Genomic DNA, 18,593 nt, shown 5'->3' on the forward strand with positions numbered 1-18,593 from the left:
AATGAATCTCTGACATAAAGAGACATCCAAGGATGGGGGATAAAGAAGGACAGGAACTTAAAAAGATAAAATCTCCTGCAACTTCTATTTAAACATTCTTGAATTTTAAAAATAAAAACTCTTGAATTATAATACCAACATAAAAACATAAACCTACTATTGGTGAAATACAGCTTTCTACTAGTTTTTATTTTACTAGTGACCTGTTATCAGGAAATTCAACTCTGTGATGTTTTGTATATTGAAACCTCACCCTGAATAGAGCCAGCTATTAATGCGCCAGTATCAAAGTCCTGCTATTGAAAATTTCATACTCTTGTCCTGTTTTTTAATTACTTATTACTTACTCATTTTGTTAGCATTTAAACTTCTCTCAATCTTTCCACTTTTAAAACTCAGTTTAGTTGCATCACCACTTCCTCATATCAGGGAGATCATATGCAACATGGGGGCTTAAGTGGGTAGGAGAAGAATCCATGAAACAAGATGGGATAGGGAGGGAGACAAACCATAAGTGACTCTTAATCTCACGAAACAAACTGTGGGTTGCTGGGGGGAGGGGGGTTGGGAGAAGGGGGGGTAGGGTTATGGACATTGGGGAGGGTATGTGCTTTTGGGTAAATTGGAAGGGGAGATGAACCATGAGAGACTATGGACTCTGAAAAACAATCTGAGGGGTTTGAAGTGGCGGGGGGGTGGGAGGTTGGGGTACCAGGTGGTGGGTATTATAGAGGGCACGGCTTGCATGGAGCACTGGGTGTGGTGAAAAAATAATGAATACTGTTTTTCTGAAAATAAATAAATTGGAAAAAAAATAAATAAAACTAGATGTAAAAAAAAAAAAAAACTCAGTTTAGGATGGAACTACATAATAAAAAAATAAAAGCTGCAATTACCACTCCCTTAGTCACATCTCCACCCCTCCAGGGTCTTTCCTCATGTTATCCTTGTGAGCTTTACCTCCAACTACACAACACTGAGCACCTAACACTTTAATTCACACCAAACAACTTCCCATATTCCACATTGTGAACTTCTAATATTTTCTACATTCCTACACACTGTTCCTTAAGCATTGCATTCCCTACTTTCCTATCAAAATTCTTTTCACTCTTCAAAATCCCAGTTCAAAGGCTATCTTCTCTATGAAGTCTTTCAGACCTCCAATAACAATCAATCCTTCTTCCACATTCCCACAGCACACTCTATTTCTTTCCATGTGTTTCTCTACCACTAGAGTTAAGAATTTTTGAGAGCAAAGTTGGTATGGCAAGAAGCATGGCTATTTAAAACAAAAAAATGGAACAAAAGACAGTCAAAATGACATAAACTGCCACTTTAAACTATCACTAGAAAAAATTAAAGCATTATCTTGTGGTCTTCATAAATTGTGTCTTATCTAACTGAATAATATCCTAGTACAAGGCAGTAAAATGATCTGCAAAGCTCCTAAAACCATGTGCAAAACTGTGTATGAGCAATTATCTCATATTTTCATCAAATTCTAAAGATGTGTGTGAGATGCAAGAAGTTAAAACTATTTAGATCATAGTTCACAGAACATGAAAAGTGATTAATATTACATTTTAAGAATTAAGAGTCAATTTCAAAAAAAAATACTAGCTATGAAAGCTCTGAGAAAAAATATCAGATTGAAACTAAAAATTACATTAACAATAATGGAAAGGAGTTACATTCATGGGTCTATGAATTTCTAAGATTATATATAGTACAATGATAACTTTTTAAAGTATCAACATTCAACCAAGAGTTTTGATCAGAAATTTAATGTGTTTTTCAACATAACACATATGGGATTAACAATGTGTCGTAAAATCTGTTTCAGTGATGATTTTTTCATTTTAAAAACCCTTTATTCGGAGATACAGGCTTCCAGTTACAGAATGAATAAATCACACAGATAAAAGATACAGTAAAGAAAATATAGTCATTAGTGTTGTTAATAATGTTGTATGGTGATAGATGGTAGCTACATTTGTGGTGAGCACAACATAATCTATAGAGTTGTGCAACAGCTATGCCATATAGCTGAAACTAATGTAACATTGTGTGTCAACTACACTTCATTTTAAAAAAAAAAGAAAAAAAGCATCTTCAATTCATGTAAAACTTTAACAAGATCTATGAATATATGCTCTGAATTTGAAAATTAAAATATTGCTAATTAATTTAAAACATTTCTCAGGGGCTGGGTGGCTCACTACGTTAAATATCCCACTCTTGACTTCAGCTCAGGTCATGATCTCAGGGTTTTGAGATGGAGTCCCATGTGAGATTCCTTGCTCAGCAGGGAGTCTGTTTCTCCCCATCTCTGCCACTCGCCCTGCTCCTGTGAACCCACTTGCTCTTGCTCCTTCTCTCTCAAATAAATAAAATCTTAAAAAACACATGCATCTATAGATCCACGTCTGTGTAAACTGAATCTAAACAAGAAATTAAGTTTTCCAAGTATCAAAGGAAATACTAAACATCAACCTTTATTGTCTCCAATGAATAAAAATACCTAGAAGTAAAATCTTCCAATTAACATCTAATGAATTCAAGATTAAGTGTTAATGTACTTAAAACTACCAATTAGCCTTAACTTATACTTCCTATTAAAGAAATAAATGACTGTATTTTTAAATAAACTGGTGGTTCTAATATTTTATGGCACTATAGTAAAACATAAAGCAAAATACTTTCAGTATTTTATTATTAAATTTAAAAATGGACTATAGGAAGGTATTTCGCTATATCATTATCTGTCAAATCAAGTACTGGTTGTTCTAAAAATAAGAAGTTCCAAGTTTGGGGAAAAAACCTGGTAATACTAATAAACTAACAGAAATGCTTCCATACTGCCTTTTCTTGAGAAGTAAAAACTTCAAAAAGAGATCCTTCTCACCCAGATCTCTGGAGCTTTTACAAACATTCCTTCTATGCCAATTACTGAATATCAATAATCAATATTAAGAAGTAGGTCTGTAAAAGAACTATTTTTAACCAATCTATTTAACCCATCTATTTTATCAATTTAACTATTTCCTACTATCCCAGGAAAGGAAAAAGCAAAAAGAGAACTGCTAATTGAAAAAATGATACTCATTATTTCAAAGTCTACTGTGCAGTGCGATATAACAAATATAGCTTTGCACTAAACAGTCATAACAGTCTCTATTCTTTCCACCATTCAAAATGATAAGATTAAGGAAAGACAAAGATGTTTACCTCTGTTTCCCATACTCCTCCCAGAGGCAAATCCGCTTCTCATGAAATGATCTCTTCGAGAAGGTCCATCATCCATTTCTAAATCAAGTAACAATTTGAAGCAAGTCAAAATAAGTACCTTGCTCGTACACAAACTTTTAACCTTTTCAATGTACCACCTCCCATGACAAAGGAAGAATTCTATAAATTGGTAAGAAAGACAAATAGCCTAGTAGCCTACCTAAGGAGGTTCTCCAAGAGAAAAATAAAGGGTGACTAAACCTTACTCAATAAAACAAAATGTGAATCAAAGGAAGGAGATAGTCTTTTCAAACATATGACTAACTGCAAAACAGTTTTAAGTTTGCTAATACCAAAAACAGCTAAGAACATAGGGAAACAAGCACAAATCATATACTATAATGAAGCTACAAACTATTGATCCTAGCTCCGAAAGAATATATTTGAAAGTACATTAATTGTCATAGAGAAACTAAATCAGTACTTATATCTCTGCATCAAGCCTAGATATAGTTTTACACATGAGTTCTATCAAACTCTCAAAGAACGAATCATTCCGATGACATATAACCCTCCCAGAAAACAGAAAGAGGAATTATTCCCCAATTCATCCCACCAAGTCAACCTGACTTCAACATGTCAAGGATTGAAGAAAATATCTCTTAATCAAAAGTGGATGTAAAATCTCCATAACAATTATTAGCAAAACAAACCCAATCAGAAATTAAATAGATAAAACATTATGACCAATGAGGTTAAGTCCGGAATGCAAGGGTATTTTAACATCACAACACCTTAAAAAGGTAATTTATAACATTAACATATCAAAAAGAAAAAAAACCTATCTTCATAGATAAAAAGTACATGAAATAACCCAACACAATTTATGACTTAAAAACATACACTTAGGGGTGCCTGGGTGGCTCAGTAGGTTAAGTGTCTGCCTTTAGCTCAGGTTATGATCCCAGGTTCTAGGATTGAGCATGAGGCTCCGTGCTCAGCAGGGAGCCTGCTTCTCCCTCTCCCTCTGCCTGCCCCTTGCCCATTTGTGCTCTCCCTCTGTCAAATAAATAAATAAAATCTTTAAAAAAAAAAAAAGAAAAAACATATACTTAGCAAACAAAGTGACATTCATGGCAGCTCTGCTAATACTAGCAAAAGGGGAACAACTCAAACATACATCAAGAAGTGAATAAAAATATGTGGCATAGTTGCGTAAGAGAGTATCACATATATTGTGCTCTATACTTTATTATGTAGTATTATATATATTGCATATGTGTAGTATATTCATACAAGAGAGTACAATTATAAATAGACCAAAACAACTGGCTGGCAACATGGATAAACTTTAAAAACAACACTGGATGAAAAATTTAAATCGCAGAAAAAGACTATAAATAGTAAGATACCAGTTTTGTAAAACTCAAAGAAGCAAACTTAAACACAGTGTTTGGGGAGATATACATATGTAATATGTTAACAAAGAAAGGAAAACAATGTAGGATAGGAATTCGACAGGAGAGAACTGGAAAAGCGTATATAAGTTATGTAACAGTAATAGTAATGTTTTTAAACAGGTGATCATTCAAAATATTTATTAAGATTTATAATTTGCATATGACATTTTAAATACAGTATTTTTATGAAAATGTCTTCAATAAAGATTCAACAAAGTCACAAGGTAACAAGTATTCTTTGAATTTTTAAGTCTAACTAGTTGCCCACATAGCTAACACAGTAAAAGACTTACTAGGCAAAGAAAAGTGCAAAAAATATTTAACCTACAATCCCTCTTCTGTATGTTCCCCTTCTTGCCTGATTCTGGCATCACAGTTCACATGTGTTTCACAGTTCACATGTGTAGCCTCTCTTGCTGAGGTTATACATTTCATCAGACCAAAAGGTTGCTGAATTTCAGGCAGTAGTAACCAAGTTAAGTTCAAATGCTCTCAGATCACACAGAGTTCAAAGACAAGAAAGATTTACTCAAATTCTAACTGCTTCAACATTAGAGGGATTCCACATGGAAGTACCAGTTACAGTAGCGCTAAAAAGTTGCTAGCTTTTGGCACATAGTAAACAGAAAAGCAAAGGTGATATTAAAAGGACAAGGACACAGCCAGAAAAATTAGCAATTCTCTAAATACTAACTTCTAATGTTTGCCAGGCTCTCCCCAAATATACAAGATGAGAACAGCCATGCTTCAGCTGGCTCAAATTTTAAAGCTATGCTGTATAATACTACCATCCATACTACCCATATGTGGCCATTTATTTTTTTTTTCATATGTGGCCATTTAAACTCAAAATTAAGTTAATTAAAATAAGCAAAATCAAAACTTCATTTCCTCAGTTGTACTCATTAGTCACATTTCAAGTGTACCCTGTGGCTATATTAGCCAGTGCAATTAAAAAATATTTCCATCATTGCAGAGAGTTCTAATGAAAGCACTGGTCTTAGACTGGTAGTTCCCAACCTGTGGCACAAAAACATCAATGGAAAAGGAGTATGCTTCCATCTTGAGTCAACTTATAAAGCCAACTTCAATACAGTGGTACTCAAATACATAAGAAAGTAACATATTTAAGACACTGCAAGCTCTTAAGAGTCAACAGGAATTGTTTTACCCTCAAGTAACAAACTAAAATACCCTTTACTCAATTAATTGAAATTCCTATATATGCTTCCCAGGATTTCTTCTCTTTTGACATTTATATTATTTCACCACTACTGATTTTTTTCTCTCTCTCTTCAACTGCTATAATTTCAAGTAACTCTTTATCGAACCCATGTTGCACTTAAGATCCACATGATACATGTCCATTTGGTTACTATAGTATCTAGATCCCTCCTTCTCCCAAATTCTATGACAAAAACCCAATTACTAAGATGGAAGGCCAAAAATTAAAATTACCATAGAAATAAGTGTGGGGGAGGCAAAAGGATAGATGACTTCCTAATAATGGGGAGCCTGGGTGGCTCAGTGTGTTGGGCCTCTGCCTTCAGCTCAAGTCAATATCTCAGGGTCCTGGGATCGAGCCTGCATTGGGCTCTCTGCTCAGTAAAGAGCCTGCTTCTCCCTCTCCCTCTGCCTGCCTCTATGCCTACTTGTGATCTCTTTCTGTCAAATAAATATTTTTTAATCTTAAAAAAATGATTTCCTAATAAAAGCATGGAATCTTGTGTTCTGAAACCTCACTCAAGTCAAGCAAACATAGTTAAATATGTACAAGCTCTACTGTATTATGCCTATTGGTAAAGAAAGGGTCACAGAGTATGAAAGCTTTGTGAGCACTGTAACTGCTTAGCTAAAATGCCTATGATGCTGTATCACACAAGCCTTAACCACACTTGGTATTGAGAATGAAAACCTGATATGGTTATATTCCTATATGGCTTCGCCTATTTTAATAAATTTCCAACCATGTCTGGAAAGAAAAGCAAATTCTCATTATATATATATTTTTCCCCAACAGTTACAGGATTTGTTTGGCGAAATAAAATAAAGTGCAACAGATCTAATCAAACAATACAAAGTACTGTCTCCTTCTGCAAAAGCATTCTTTACAAATTCTTTACAAAATGACTTTATATGCATCACCTCATTTGATCTTTATCCTTATAACAACCCTGTTAGGAATCAGGATAGGTGTTGCTAATTGCTTTTAGTAAAAAATGAAATGAAGTAAAAATCACAAAATAACACAATCTGCAGGTGCTAGGTCTAGAAGGCAGGATTTCCATCTCAAAACTGTCCTCAACTATACCCATTCCAAAAATAATTTAAATTATTGGAACTAAAAGCAGACAGAAAAAAAGAAAAACAGAAAGAGTACGCTAACACCCAAAAAGAAAAACTTAAGATTCACGTAGTTTATTACTGTCAAAGTAAAATTAGTTGACAACTGAAACAAGTAGTCAAATTCAAGATAGGTCATTGTTATCAGATGTGCACAAGAAAATTATCATTTGAGGACCATAAATACCAGGCACTATGCTATGTTAGACCTTTAATTAACTAGCTTATTTAACACTTAAACATAAAAGGTATTATCCTCATTTTAAAAATGAGAAAACAAATAGTTTAGAGAACCTAGCCAACTTCACCAAGGTCATCCAGCCAGCATGAAGACTGGACTTCAATTTGAACTCAATTATCAGACTAAAAGACCTACTTATTGAAGACCTGTACACATTCTGTACAGTAAAACTGTGAGAGGCACCTTGCCATCTCCAGATGGTAAATTAGAGGACAAGTTGAAAATAATTTTGGAAAACACCCTATTAGTCATTCAAATTTGAAAAGTAAAACAGAGAACAGATACAAATATTTTTAGGGCTTACAGAAAATAGCATGTAAAAATTTTAAAAAGCTCAAGGTAGAATCTAAATATGATGGTCCAAAAATAGAAGGGTCTAATAAAGAATTAACCCATCCTTTCTTCTTTGCTATTAGCATATAGTTAAGAGAAAATAGGCAATTAGTTTCTTTAATTTTTTTAATTCATTATAGGGCTTGCTGCTCTCACTTTCATGAATTTAATGATATGCCATCACTGAGTTTTATCAGTTCAATCCCCATTATATAAATACACAGTAAGAAAAATATTGGTAAAGAAGTCCATGATACTAATAAATGATAAAATACAGATATTGTTCTTTAGTGCTCTGAAGCCTATCAAAAGAAATTTTTAAAAACTTCATTTAAAATGAAATTAATGAAAGCAATTCCCACTAATGACCAAAGAATACATCCCACATATAATCACATTTGGACCAGATCCAGGAAGGAGGAGCAAATTTTGAATAACTTAAAAGAAACCCACATATTTAACCACCAAGCAAAAGAACAAAGGACTATGGGACTTCACTATGAGCTCTAGTCCTCCTGTAATCTTACAACTTGCCTCCAAAGTGATCTGCTTAACCCAAGGTAAAAAGGGTAAGGAATGATAAAGACTTGATGGCAAAAAGTTCTGAAACTACTTCTCAGTATTTAGGGCTCCCCGCTTCCTAATGTCTAATCCCCTTCATTATCCCAAGTAACTCAAAGACTAAACATTTATAAATCATCAATGTTCAGTCTTCCAAACAGATAATGTAATTATGAAAGTAATGTGCAAAAAAATTGTCTGGGAATCTTATTAAAATGTAGACTGTAATCCAGCAGAGTTCTGGGTAGACCATTAGAGTCTGCAGGTTTTTTTTTTTTCCTCATTTGAGAGGGGGAAAGCCCACACAAGTGGGGGGGGCAGAAGGAGAGGGAGAAGCAGACTCCCCACTGATCAGGAAGGCAGGCAATGGGCTCTATCCCATGATTCTAAGATCATGACCTGAGCCAAACTCAGATGCTCAACCAAATGAGCCACCCAGGCACCCCTAGACTCTGCATTTCTAAGAAATTCACAGGTGACATTGATGCTACTTGTCTGTCAACCACATTCCAAGTAACAAGATTCTTACATCCACCAAAAGACATACCAGAAAAATATGCATAACAGAAATGTTCAAAATAGGAAAACTACCCACATGCCCATTAATACAACTTATGGTATAGCTGGAATACTATATATCCATAAATAACCTATAACTACTTCTAATAACATGGAGAGAAGCTTGAATACAAGGGAATATAATGTATAGTTTCATTTTGTATGATTCCTATTTATAGGAAAAATTAATCTAGATTTCTAGAAATTAGAAGAGCAGTTATACCTAGTCAGAGTGAGAGTGCCTTAAAGGAAGACATACAGGGGTTTTTAGAGTTCCACTAATGTTTTGTTTCCTGATTTGGTGAATTCAGCTTGTTCAAATTCAGTGAGCTGTACATTTATGATTTATATCTTACTTAAAAATACTGAATGTGGGGGCGCCTGGGTGGCTCAGTGGGTTAAAGCCTCTGCCTTCGGCTCAGGTCATGGTCCCAGAGTCCTGGGATCGAGCCCCGCATCGGGCTCTCTGCTCAGTGGGGAGCATGCTTCCTCCTCTCTCTCTCTGCCTGCCTCTCTGCCTACTTGTAACCTCTGCCTGTCAAATAAATAAATAAAATCTTTAAAAAATAATAATAATATTTTAAAAAATACTGAATGTGTGTGTGTACACTATGGTGCAAAAAAAGTTTTTTCTTTTTAAAAAAAGAAGAATCTGGCCTAGACACATATATGGACAAAGGCAACTAAACTTGTAATAAACAGGTAATTTCCATGTTCTAGAGCTTATTTTTTAAAAAAGATGAAAGGCATAAAACCAAAATTGAATTAGGACAACACAAGGAAAAAAAAAAAAAAGAGGGCAATCTTTCTTAGTTTAAAAGTGCTAAATAACACCTGTGCTGGGCACAACATAGTGTAGAGTTGTTGAATCACTACGTTGTACACTGTCACAATGTGTGTCAACTATACTCAAATTTTAAAAAAAAGAATTTTTTTAAATAAAAAAATAAATAAAAGTGCTAAATAGGGGAGTCTGGTTGGCTCTGCCAGTTAAGCATCTCACTCTTGATTTCAGCTCAGGTCATGATCTCAGGGTCTTGAGACTGGGCTCAGCACTGAGTGAGAAGCCTGCTTGAGATTTTCTCTCACCCTCTCCCTCTGCGCCTCATCATCCCACCCCTGCTTGTACACGTCCTTTCTAAAAAACAAAAAGAGACAGGGAGAAAAAAAGATCTGTCTCCTTTAAAGAAATGGGGCTAAATAAAGCATTTCATTTCATTGAATACTGCAATAAAACAGCTATTCAGGGTTTATCCTAGGAACACAAAGTTAGTTCAAGTTTATTCTACTTATATCACTACACTAAAAGATTTAAAGGAGACAAGAAAAGTCAGTATTTCAAAAAAAAAAAAGGCATTTGTTAACATTCAACTGCCCTTTTTTTTTCTTTTTTAATTGAGACAAAGGGGAGGAGCAACAAAGGGAGAAGTCAGGGGGAGAGAGAGAGAGACTCTCAAGCAGGCTCTCCACTGAGCAAAAAGCCTGACATAGGGCTCAGTCTCATGACCTCAGTGAGATCATGACCTTAGCCCAAACCAAGAGTGGGACACTTAACCAATTGAGCCACCCAGGCACCCCTCAAGTGCCTTTTCTAAACAAAACTAGTATTTGAGCAGAAATGGAAAGAAACTTCCTATTTAGTGAATGGTAGGTTTTATCCATTGCTTTAAAACAAAAAAAAAAAAAAGAGAGAGAACAAAATTTTGTGAGATGAAATTTTCATCACATATCAATAAAGAAAAGAGAATATTTAACAGATGGTGCTGGGAAAACTGGGTTATTTTATGCAGGAAAAAATGGGATCTGTATTTTACATCAGATTCAAAAGAGTGGATTCAAATATTTAACAGATGGTGCAGGGAAAACTGGGTTACTTTATGCAGAGAAAAATGGGACCTGTATTTTACATCAGATTCAAAAGAATGGATTCAAAGAATGGTTCAGTGGCTCAGTTGAGCAGCTGACTCTTGATTTCTGCTCAGGTCTTGATCTCAGGGTCATAAAATCGAGCCCTGTATCCAGCTCCACTGGGAGTCTGCTTCAGATTCTTTTTCTCCCTCTCCCTCTGCCCCTCCCAACTGCTTGCATGCAAGTCTGCTCTAAAAATAAATAAATCTTTTTAAAAAATGGTTAAACAGGGAAAATGTATTCAACTTGATAAAGACAATCTACAAAAAACCCACAGCTAATATCATATTTAATAGTGAGAAACTCAAAGTTTTTCAACTAAAATCAAGTACAAGTCAAAGATGTGCCCTTTCATCACCCTTTTCAATATCATACTACAAGTGTAGCTAAAGTAATAAGGCCAGAAAAGAAAATGAAGGGAACACATATTGGGAGAGAAGAAATAAAACTGTCTTGTTTCACAAATGACTTGATTGTCTATGTAGAAAATCCAAAATAATGACAAAAAACTCCTGGAACTAATACGCAGTTATAACAAAGATCCAGGATACCAAATTAATATATAAAATCAACTGCTTTCTTGTATACCAGTAACATAAATTGACTTTGAAAATAAAAACACATTACCATTTATATTAACACTCAAAAAAAATGAAACAGGTGGATATAAATATATAAAATGTATAGACGATCTATATGAGGATAACTATAAAACTCTCAGGAACAAATCCAAGAATTAAATAAATGGAAAGATATTTCACATTCATAGACAGGAAAACTCTTTATTGTCAAGATGTCAATTCTTTCCCAATTGATGTCTAGATTCAATGCTAACCCAATCAAAATCCTAGCAAGTTATTCTGTAGATAGTGACCAACTGATTCTAAAGTTTATGTGGAGAGTTTACATTCTATACCTAGAATAGCCAATATTGAAGGAGAAGAACAAAGTTGGATGACTGACACTATGCAACTTCAATACTATTACAAAGCTATAGTGATCAAGAAGTGTAGTATTAACAAAAGAATAATCAATAAAGCAGACTGAAGAACCAAGAAATACCCATATAAATATGGTCAACTGATCTTCAACAAAGTAGCAAAGGCAATACAATAGAGCAAACACAGTCTTTTCAAAAAATGGTGCTAGAACTAAACATCCACAGGAGGGGCGGGATTAAAGAGCCTAGAACCAACCTTACACCCTTCACAAAAATTAGCTCAAAATGGATCACAAATCTAAATGTACATGCAAAACTACAAAACTCCTGGAAGATAACAAAGTAGGAAACCTAGGTGACTTTGCTTATGGAGATAACTTTTTAGATGAACACCAAATGCATGATCTAGTAAATAAATAATTGATTAGCTAAACTTCACTGAAGTTAAAAACTTCTGCTCTGCTAAAATCTTAAAAAATAATAATAATAAAAAAAAACGGGGTTGGGGGGGAGCACCTGGTGGCTCAGTCAGTTAGGCAACTGATTTTTTATTTCAGCTCAGATCATTATTTCAGGGCAGTTTTATCCAGCCCAGTATCAAGCTCCACTTTCAGCATGGAGTCTGCCTGTCCTTCTTCCTCTGCTCCTCCCATTGCTCTTGCATGCTCTCTCTCTCAAATAAGTAAATAAATAGAATCTTAAAAAACAAAACAAAACAAAAAGCTTCTGCTCTGCAAAAGGCAATGTCAAAAGAATGAGAAAACAAGCCACACCCCAGGAGAAAATATTTGTATAAGACACATCCTATAAAGAACTATTAACCCGAACATACAAGGAACTCTTAAAACTCAACAATAAGAAAACAAACCTAATTTAAAAATGGGTCCAAAGCTTTAAAAGATACAACAGAGAAAATGCAAATTAAAACAATAAGGTACCACTACACACCTTTCTGAATGGCCAAAATTCGTAACACTTGACAACACAGAATACTAGCAAGAATGTATAGCAACAGAAATCCTTACTTATTTCTGATGGGAATGTAGATTTACATGTATATTTACAAAAGTAAACCTATTCCTATCATATCATCCAGCAAGCATGTTCCTTGGTATTTACCCAAAGAAGATGAAAACTTATATTCACAAAAAAACCTGCACACAGATGTGTTTCCAGCAGCTTTATTTCTAATCACCAAAACTTAGAGGCAGCCAAGATGTCTTTCAATAGGTAAATGAATTAAAAACTGTGTTATATCCAGACAACAGCATATTATTCACTGCTTGAAAAACATAAAGAAAAACTGGGCACCTGTGGCTCAGTTGGTTAAACAACTGCATCCAGCTCAGGTCATGATCCCGGAGTCCTGGGATCGAGTTCTGCATTGGGCTCTCTTGGGCTCTCAGCTCCATGGACAGTCTGCTTCTCCCACTGACCTTCTCCCCTCTCATACTTTCTCTCACTCTCTCTCTCTCAAATGGATAAATAAAATCTTTAAAAAAAAAAAAACAAAACTGAACTATCAAGCCATGGAAAGACACAAAGGAAACTTAAATGCACATTACTAAGTGAAAGAACCCAATTTGAAAAGCCTGCATACTACAAGATTCCAACTATATGACATTCTAGAAAAGGTAAAACAATGCAGACAGTAAAAACATTATTGGTTGCTAGGGGAAAGAAGAGGAGGAGAGATGAACAAGCAGAACACAGAGGATTTTTAGGGCAGTGAAAATTCATTTTTGGTACCATAATGATGGATACACTCATCCAAACCTGTTAGAGTGAGCCCTAACAATGGACTTTGGGTGATTATAATGTGTCACTGTAGATTCATCAATTCCAACGAATGTACCTCTCTGGCTGGGAATGTTGATAATGGGGGAGGCTATGCAGGCGTGGGATAAGTACATATGGGAAATCTCTATGTCTTCTCAATTTTGCTATGAGCCTAAAACTGCTCTAAAAAAATGAAGTCTTATTAAAAAAATTTTTGATTTAGGGGCACCTGGGTGGCTCAGTGGGTTAAAGCCTCTGTCTTCAGCTCAGGTCATGACTCCAGGGTCCTGGGATTGAGCCCCGCATCAGGTTCTCTGCTCAGTGGGGGGCCTGCTTCCTCCTCTCTCTCTGCCTGCCTCTCAGCCTACCTGTGACCTCTGTCTGTCAAATAAATAAATAAAATCTTTTTAAAAAAATTTTTTTAATTTAAAAAAATGGTTAAATTGGTAAATTTTATATTATTTTACCACAATTTTAAAAAAAAATGAAAACTTCACTGTTACTGCTAAAGACTCATGGCCTGGGGTGACCAGAAAAACCAAATGTCAAAGATTCTTTTTTGTGAGCCCTGGATGTACACTCATATTGCATGCACTACGTTCTGATTTGGCACTCAAATAATTATGGATACCATGTGTTGTTTTTTTTTAAAAAAAAAAAACAAACAAACAGATTTAGATGATTAAAAGCTAAATGTGAAAGGCAAAACTCTAAATATAACATAGATGGTTACTTCTGACATAGAGGTAAGGAAGAGTTTAAATAAAACTACAAAAGCAAATCAGAAAGCAAAGAAAAAAATATTCTTTCAAGTACTTCATAATAAAATTTTTGATCAGTAAGGGACACCATGGAAAAAGACAGATACAGAATGGAAGGAGATATTCACTATCAGAAGCATAATATCTAAAATATAGAAGGACTGCCTGTCAATCAACCAGAGAAACAGAACATGCAAAATACAAAAATAGACTAAAAATATGAAGAGGCAACTTACAGAAATGGAAACCTAAAACAGTAACAAGCACATAAAGGAGAGTTAAGCTCTTAATAATAAATAATAATAAGATAAATACATTTTAAAAATGAGATTTTACTTTATAGCCAACAGAATGGCTAAAATTAAAATACCAAATATCAATGGAGACATAAAAACCTTCATGTCCAACTGATGGGAGTATAGACTGGTATAGTTATTCCAGAAAGCAAGTATTAAATACTTAGTCAAATTAAGTACACATACACCCATGACCTTGTAATTCCTTTCCTGAGTCCATTACCTAAAGACATTCTCACTATAGCCTAATAAGTGAATAGTGTAGAAATGTTCATCCTTGTGGTGGCGGAGGGTAATAGGAGGTCTTCTCAGTGACCATCATGGGAATAGGGAGGTAAATAAAACTTGATGATAATGTGTATGAAATACCTTGCAGTATTAAGAAATAATGACACCAATTATCAATTACAAAGAGATTTTAAATGCAGCAGGGGGTGGAAAAGAATGAGATCCTTAGCTCTATACATTTTTCTAAGTCAAAAATAGATGCAGAGAAAAAAACAGGCACACAAAACATTTTAAAACACACACATAAAAAAGAATAGTTCCTCTGGGGAAAAAACAGAGTAAGAAATCCCTGACACTCCCTCACATAAATAGCTGGGTCTAGGAATAATTCAAATCATTCAAAAATGTATAATGAAAAATTCAGCAAAGGTAGCATAAGGTCTGTGCAATAAAATGAATTATGGAAGAGGGAAGAACATAACAGCACAATGACACAGAAAACAGTTTTAAAAACTTAAATCCTCGGGACGCCTGGGTGGCTCAGTGGGTTAAGCCGCTGCCTTCGGCTCAGGTCATGGTCTCAGGGTCCTGGGATCGAGTCCCGCATCGGGCTCTCTGCTCAGCAGGGAGCCTGCTTCCTCCTCTCTCTCTGCCTGCCTCTCTGTCTACTTGTGATTTCTCTCTGTCAAATAAATAAATAAATAAATAAATAAAACTTAAATCCTCTAAACAAACACTAGCTGATTCCTCTCTACGGAAACTTCTGTGCCCAAGAAAACTTCCTGGACCAAACACTCCATAGTAGAGCCAATCAGCCAACAAGATGTGTCCATGCACATAAAGTTGATTTCTCATTGGCATTTTTAATGTTCCACTCTAAATACAAAAAGACATACAAGTATCACCAGACTTTTGGAAAAAAACACCCATATAAAAGACACAGACTAGGCCAAGGCCAGGTGGGACAGCAAAGGGCCATGCCTGAACTGGCTCCAGTAAGTAAGGCTTCCCATGCAGAAGCCCAGATTCAGGATCTTTGGGACTCCACTCTGGCAGACACCCAACCAGGGCCCTTGTTGGGGGCAGAGAATGGGTGGAGCTATGTCTACAGGTCACGCTAGGCCCCAAGTGTAAGATATGGACCCTGGATGGAGCCACAGACAGCACTCTTGAACAAACCAAGTGTGAACCACTTTGATTCACTGGGGGCCCAGCCTGGACCGGGGTGCCCAGGCATGGCAGGGGTGGAGAAGGGAAAGGCAAGAAACTGGTCTGGTGCCTACGATGGGTGTTATAGCTCAGCCAATTTTACATCACAGTTACTAAGTCCAGAAAAAGCATTTTAAAAGATTTAAGATTCTGAGTAAATGATGTATGGCAGAGGCTTACGTATGACAATTGAACCACTAAAGTATTATAGTTTGGGTTGAGTTTAAGGATGGAAGACTTGGAAAGAATAGAATAGGATATGAAAACCTAAGCAGAGTACACATTCTTTAATTATCCAATGATTTGTTGTGATCAAGGTTTAGAGGGAATGGCCATTGATTATGTTTTTCATATGTTATAAACTTTCATATTGAGCATTTTTCCTCATTACTAAACAAAATGATGAGGTTGGTAATTTTGAAATAGCATTAATAGCCTCAACCAAGAAAACGTAATTCCTAGGATTAAAAAGTCTAAAGATATTCAACAGCTTTATGAAGAAACTATAAATAAATGAGATATAGGCCTGGGAGATAACTGGGCTTATAGATGTAAAGACAAAATGTAGTAAGGATACTATAAAGATATCCAAGTTAATATACAAATCTACTGCAGTTTTATGAAAATGGGAGTAAGATTTTTGTGAATTTAAGTAAACAGATTCTCAATTCCATTTGTAAAAATAAAGGTGAAAAATACAATTCTGAAAAAAGAATGAAAGGAGACTTGTACAGCAGATAAAACTTATTAGAAGCCCACAGAATTAATGCAGTACTATTTTGTGCACGGTTAGACACAAAGAGCACTGGAAACTGAACGAGAACACAGATGCCAAGCATACTGGGTTGAATAGTGTCTCCTCAAAATTCATGTCCTTTCTGCAACTTCAGAATGAGACTTTATTTAGATAAATAATTTAGATAAATTGCAGATGTAACTGGTTAAGATGACATCATACTAGAGTAGGGTAATCTTAATACGACTGGTATCTTTTAAGAAGAGACACTGAGACCCAGACATACAAAAGGGTGAACACCTTTTACAGTGAAGACAAATGCTGGAGTCATGCAGTTTTAAGTCAAGAAATGCCAGGGATCAACAGCCATTGCCAGAAGCTAAGAGAAAGGCATGGAACAGATTCTCTCCTAGAGGCTTCAGAGATAACATAGCTCTGCTGACACCTTGAATTCAGACTTAAGGGAATAAATTTTTATTGTTTTAAATCACCCAGTTGTGGGGGTGCCTGGGTGTCTCAGTTGTTAACCATCTGCTTTCCTCTCAGGTCATGGTCCCAGGGTCCTGGGATCCAGCCTCACGTCAGGCTCCCTGCTCTCTGAAAAGACTACTTTTCCCTCTCCCACTCCCCCTGCTTGTGTTCCTGCTCCTGCTCTCTGTCAAACAAATAAATAAAATCTTTAAATAAATAAAATAAATATCACCCAGTTGTGGTACTCTGTTACAGCGGCATTAGGAAACTAATATAGAGACCTTCAAAAGCAGTGTTGGGACAACTGACTTTTTGATTTGGAAGAAAACATTAAGGAAGATCACCACTATATACCACAAAACTACATTCCAGATAAATTTAAAATCTAAACATGACAAGTAAAACATAAGCCTTTTGAAGAAAATTTAGAGTATTTTTGCAACCTAGATTTAGAAAACTTTCTTGAAACACAGTAAGCAAAATGACTTAAGAAATATGGGCATTGGGGAAGGTATATGTTATGGTGAGTGCTGTGAATTGTGTAAGACTGATGATTCACAGACCTGTACCCCTTAAGCAAATAATACATTATATGTTAATTTAAAAAAATAGTGGCTCTCAGCCACTATTTGGGGCTGAGATTGTATGGAAGATTGTAGGGAATATTGTAGGGAAGTTTTATTTTTTTCTTTATACTCTTTTGAACTTGCAGTTTTTCTCCAAATGCATTTTGTATATGATACCTTTAAAAAAGCAATAAACAGGGGCGCCTGGGTGGCTCAGTGGGTTAAGCCACTGCCTTTGGCTCAGGTCATGGTCTCAGGGTCCTGGGATCGAGTCCCACATCGGGCTCTCTGCTCAGCAGGGGGCCTTCTTCCTCCTCTCTCTCTGCCTGCCTCTCTGCCTACTTGTGAACTCTCTCTGTCAAATAAATAAATAAAATATTTTTTTAAAAAAAGCAATAAACATTAGAAAATGGAAAAAAGACATACTGATATATTTGCATTAAAACTGAAAATTTATGTATAATATGAGCATAAATAGACAAAACATACACAAGGAGGTATTTGTAACCTAATATAGTCAACAATCAATTTTCAATTAATCAATTGATCAATCAATTAATCAATTTTTTCTGTAAAGAAATCCCAGAGATGAAAGACAAGTGATACAGTAAAAATACAAGCAAAGAATCTGGACAGTTCAGAGGACTGAAAAAAAAAATGGTTAATGGATAAAATAATGACTAAATGACATATTTAGAAAATGGGATATGACACAAAATTAAAATAAATCATTTCTGTGTATTTCAACATGGAAAGATCTCATAGTGTTGAATGAAAAATGCAAGCTATAGTACAATAAAGCATTGTGCATAAAAGACAAAGAAATACTTATAGATACTTATGTGTATTTAAGAATTAAAAGCATGAACTAAAAAGTTACTGTGTGTCATAATGTTTGCTTCTTGGAAGAGAGAATAGGACTGAGTATAAGAACAATATTGAAGAGAAACCAAATAGCACTTGAGTTTCATC

The 18,593-nt window shown here is 35.3% G+C and overlaps 1 protein-coding gene across 1 annotated transcript in view; it reads right to left on the reverse strand.

Annotated features, from left to right (window-relative positions):
• Positions 1-18,593, reverse strand: part of DDX4 (DEAD-box helicase 4) — a 73,591-nt gene that overhangs the window by 38,917 nt on the left and 16,081 nt on the right. Inside the window, exon 4 of the mRNA XM_044240780.1 lies at positions 3,232-3,309. Coding sequence (XP_044096715.1) covers positions 3,232-3,309 — 78 coding nt within the window. The remainder of the gene's footprint in view (positions 1-3,231; positions 3,310-18,593) is intronic.

This window comes from Neovison vison, chromosome 1 (assembly GCF_020171115.1).
Source record: "Neovison vison isolate M4711 chromosome 1, ASM_NN_V1, whole genome shotgun sequence".
NCBI classification, from domain to species: domain Eukaryota; kingdom Metazoa; phylum Chordata; class Mammalia; order Carnivora; family Mustelidae; genus Neogale; species Neogale vison.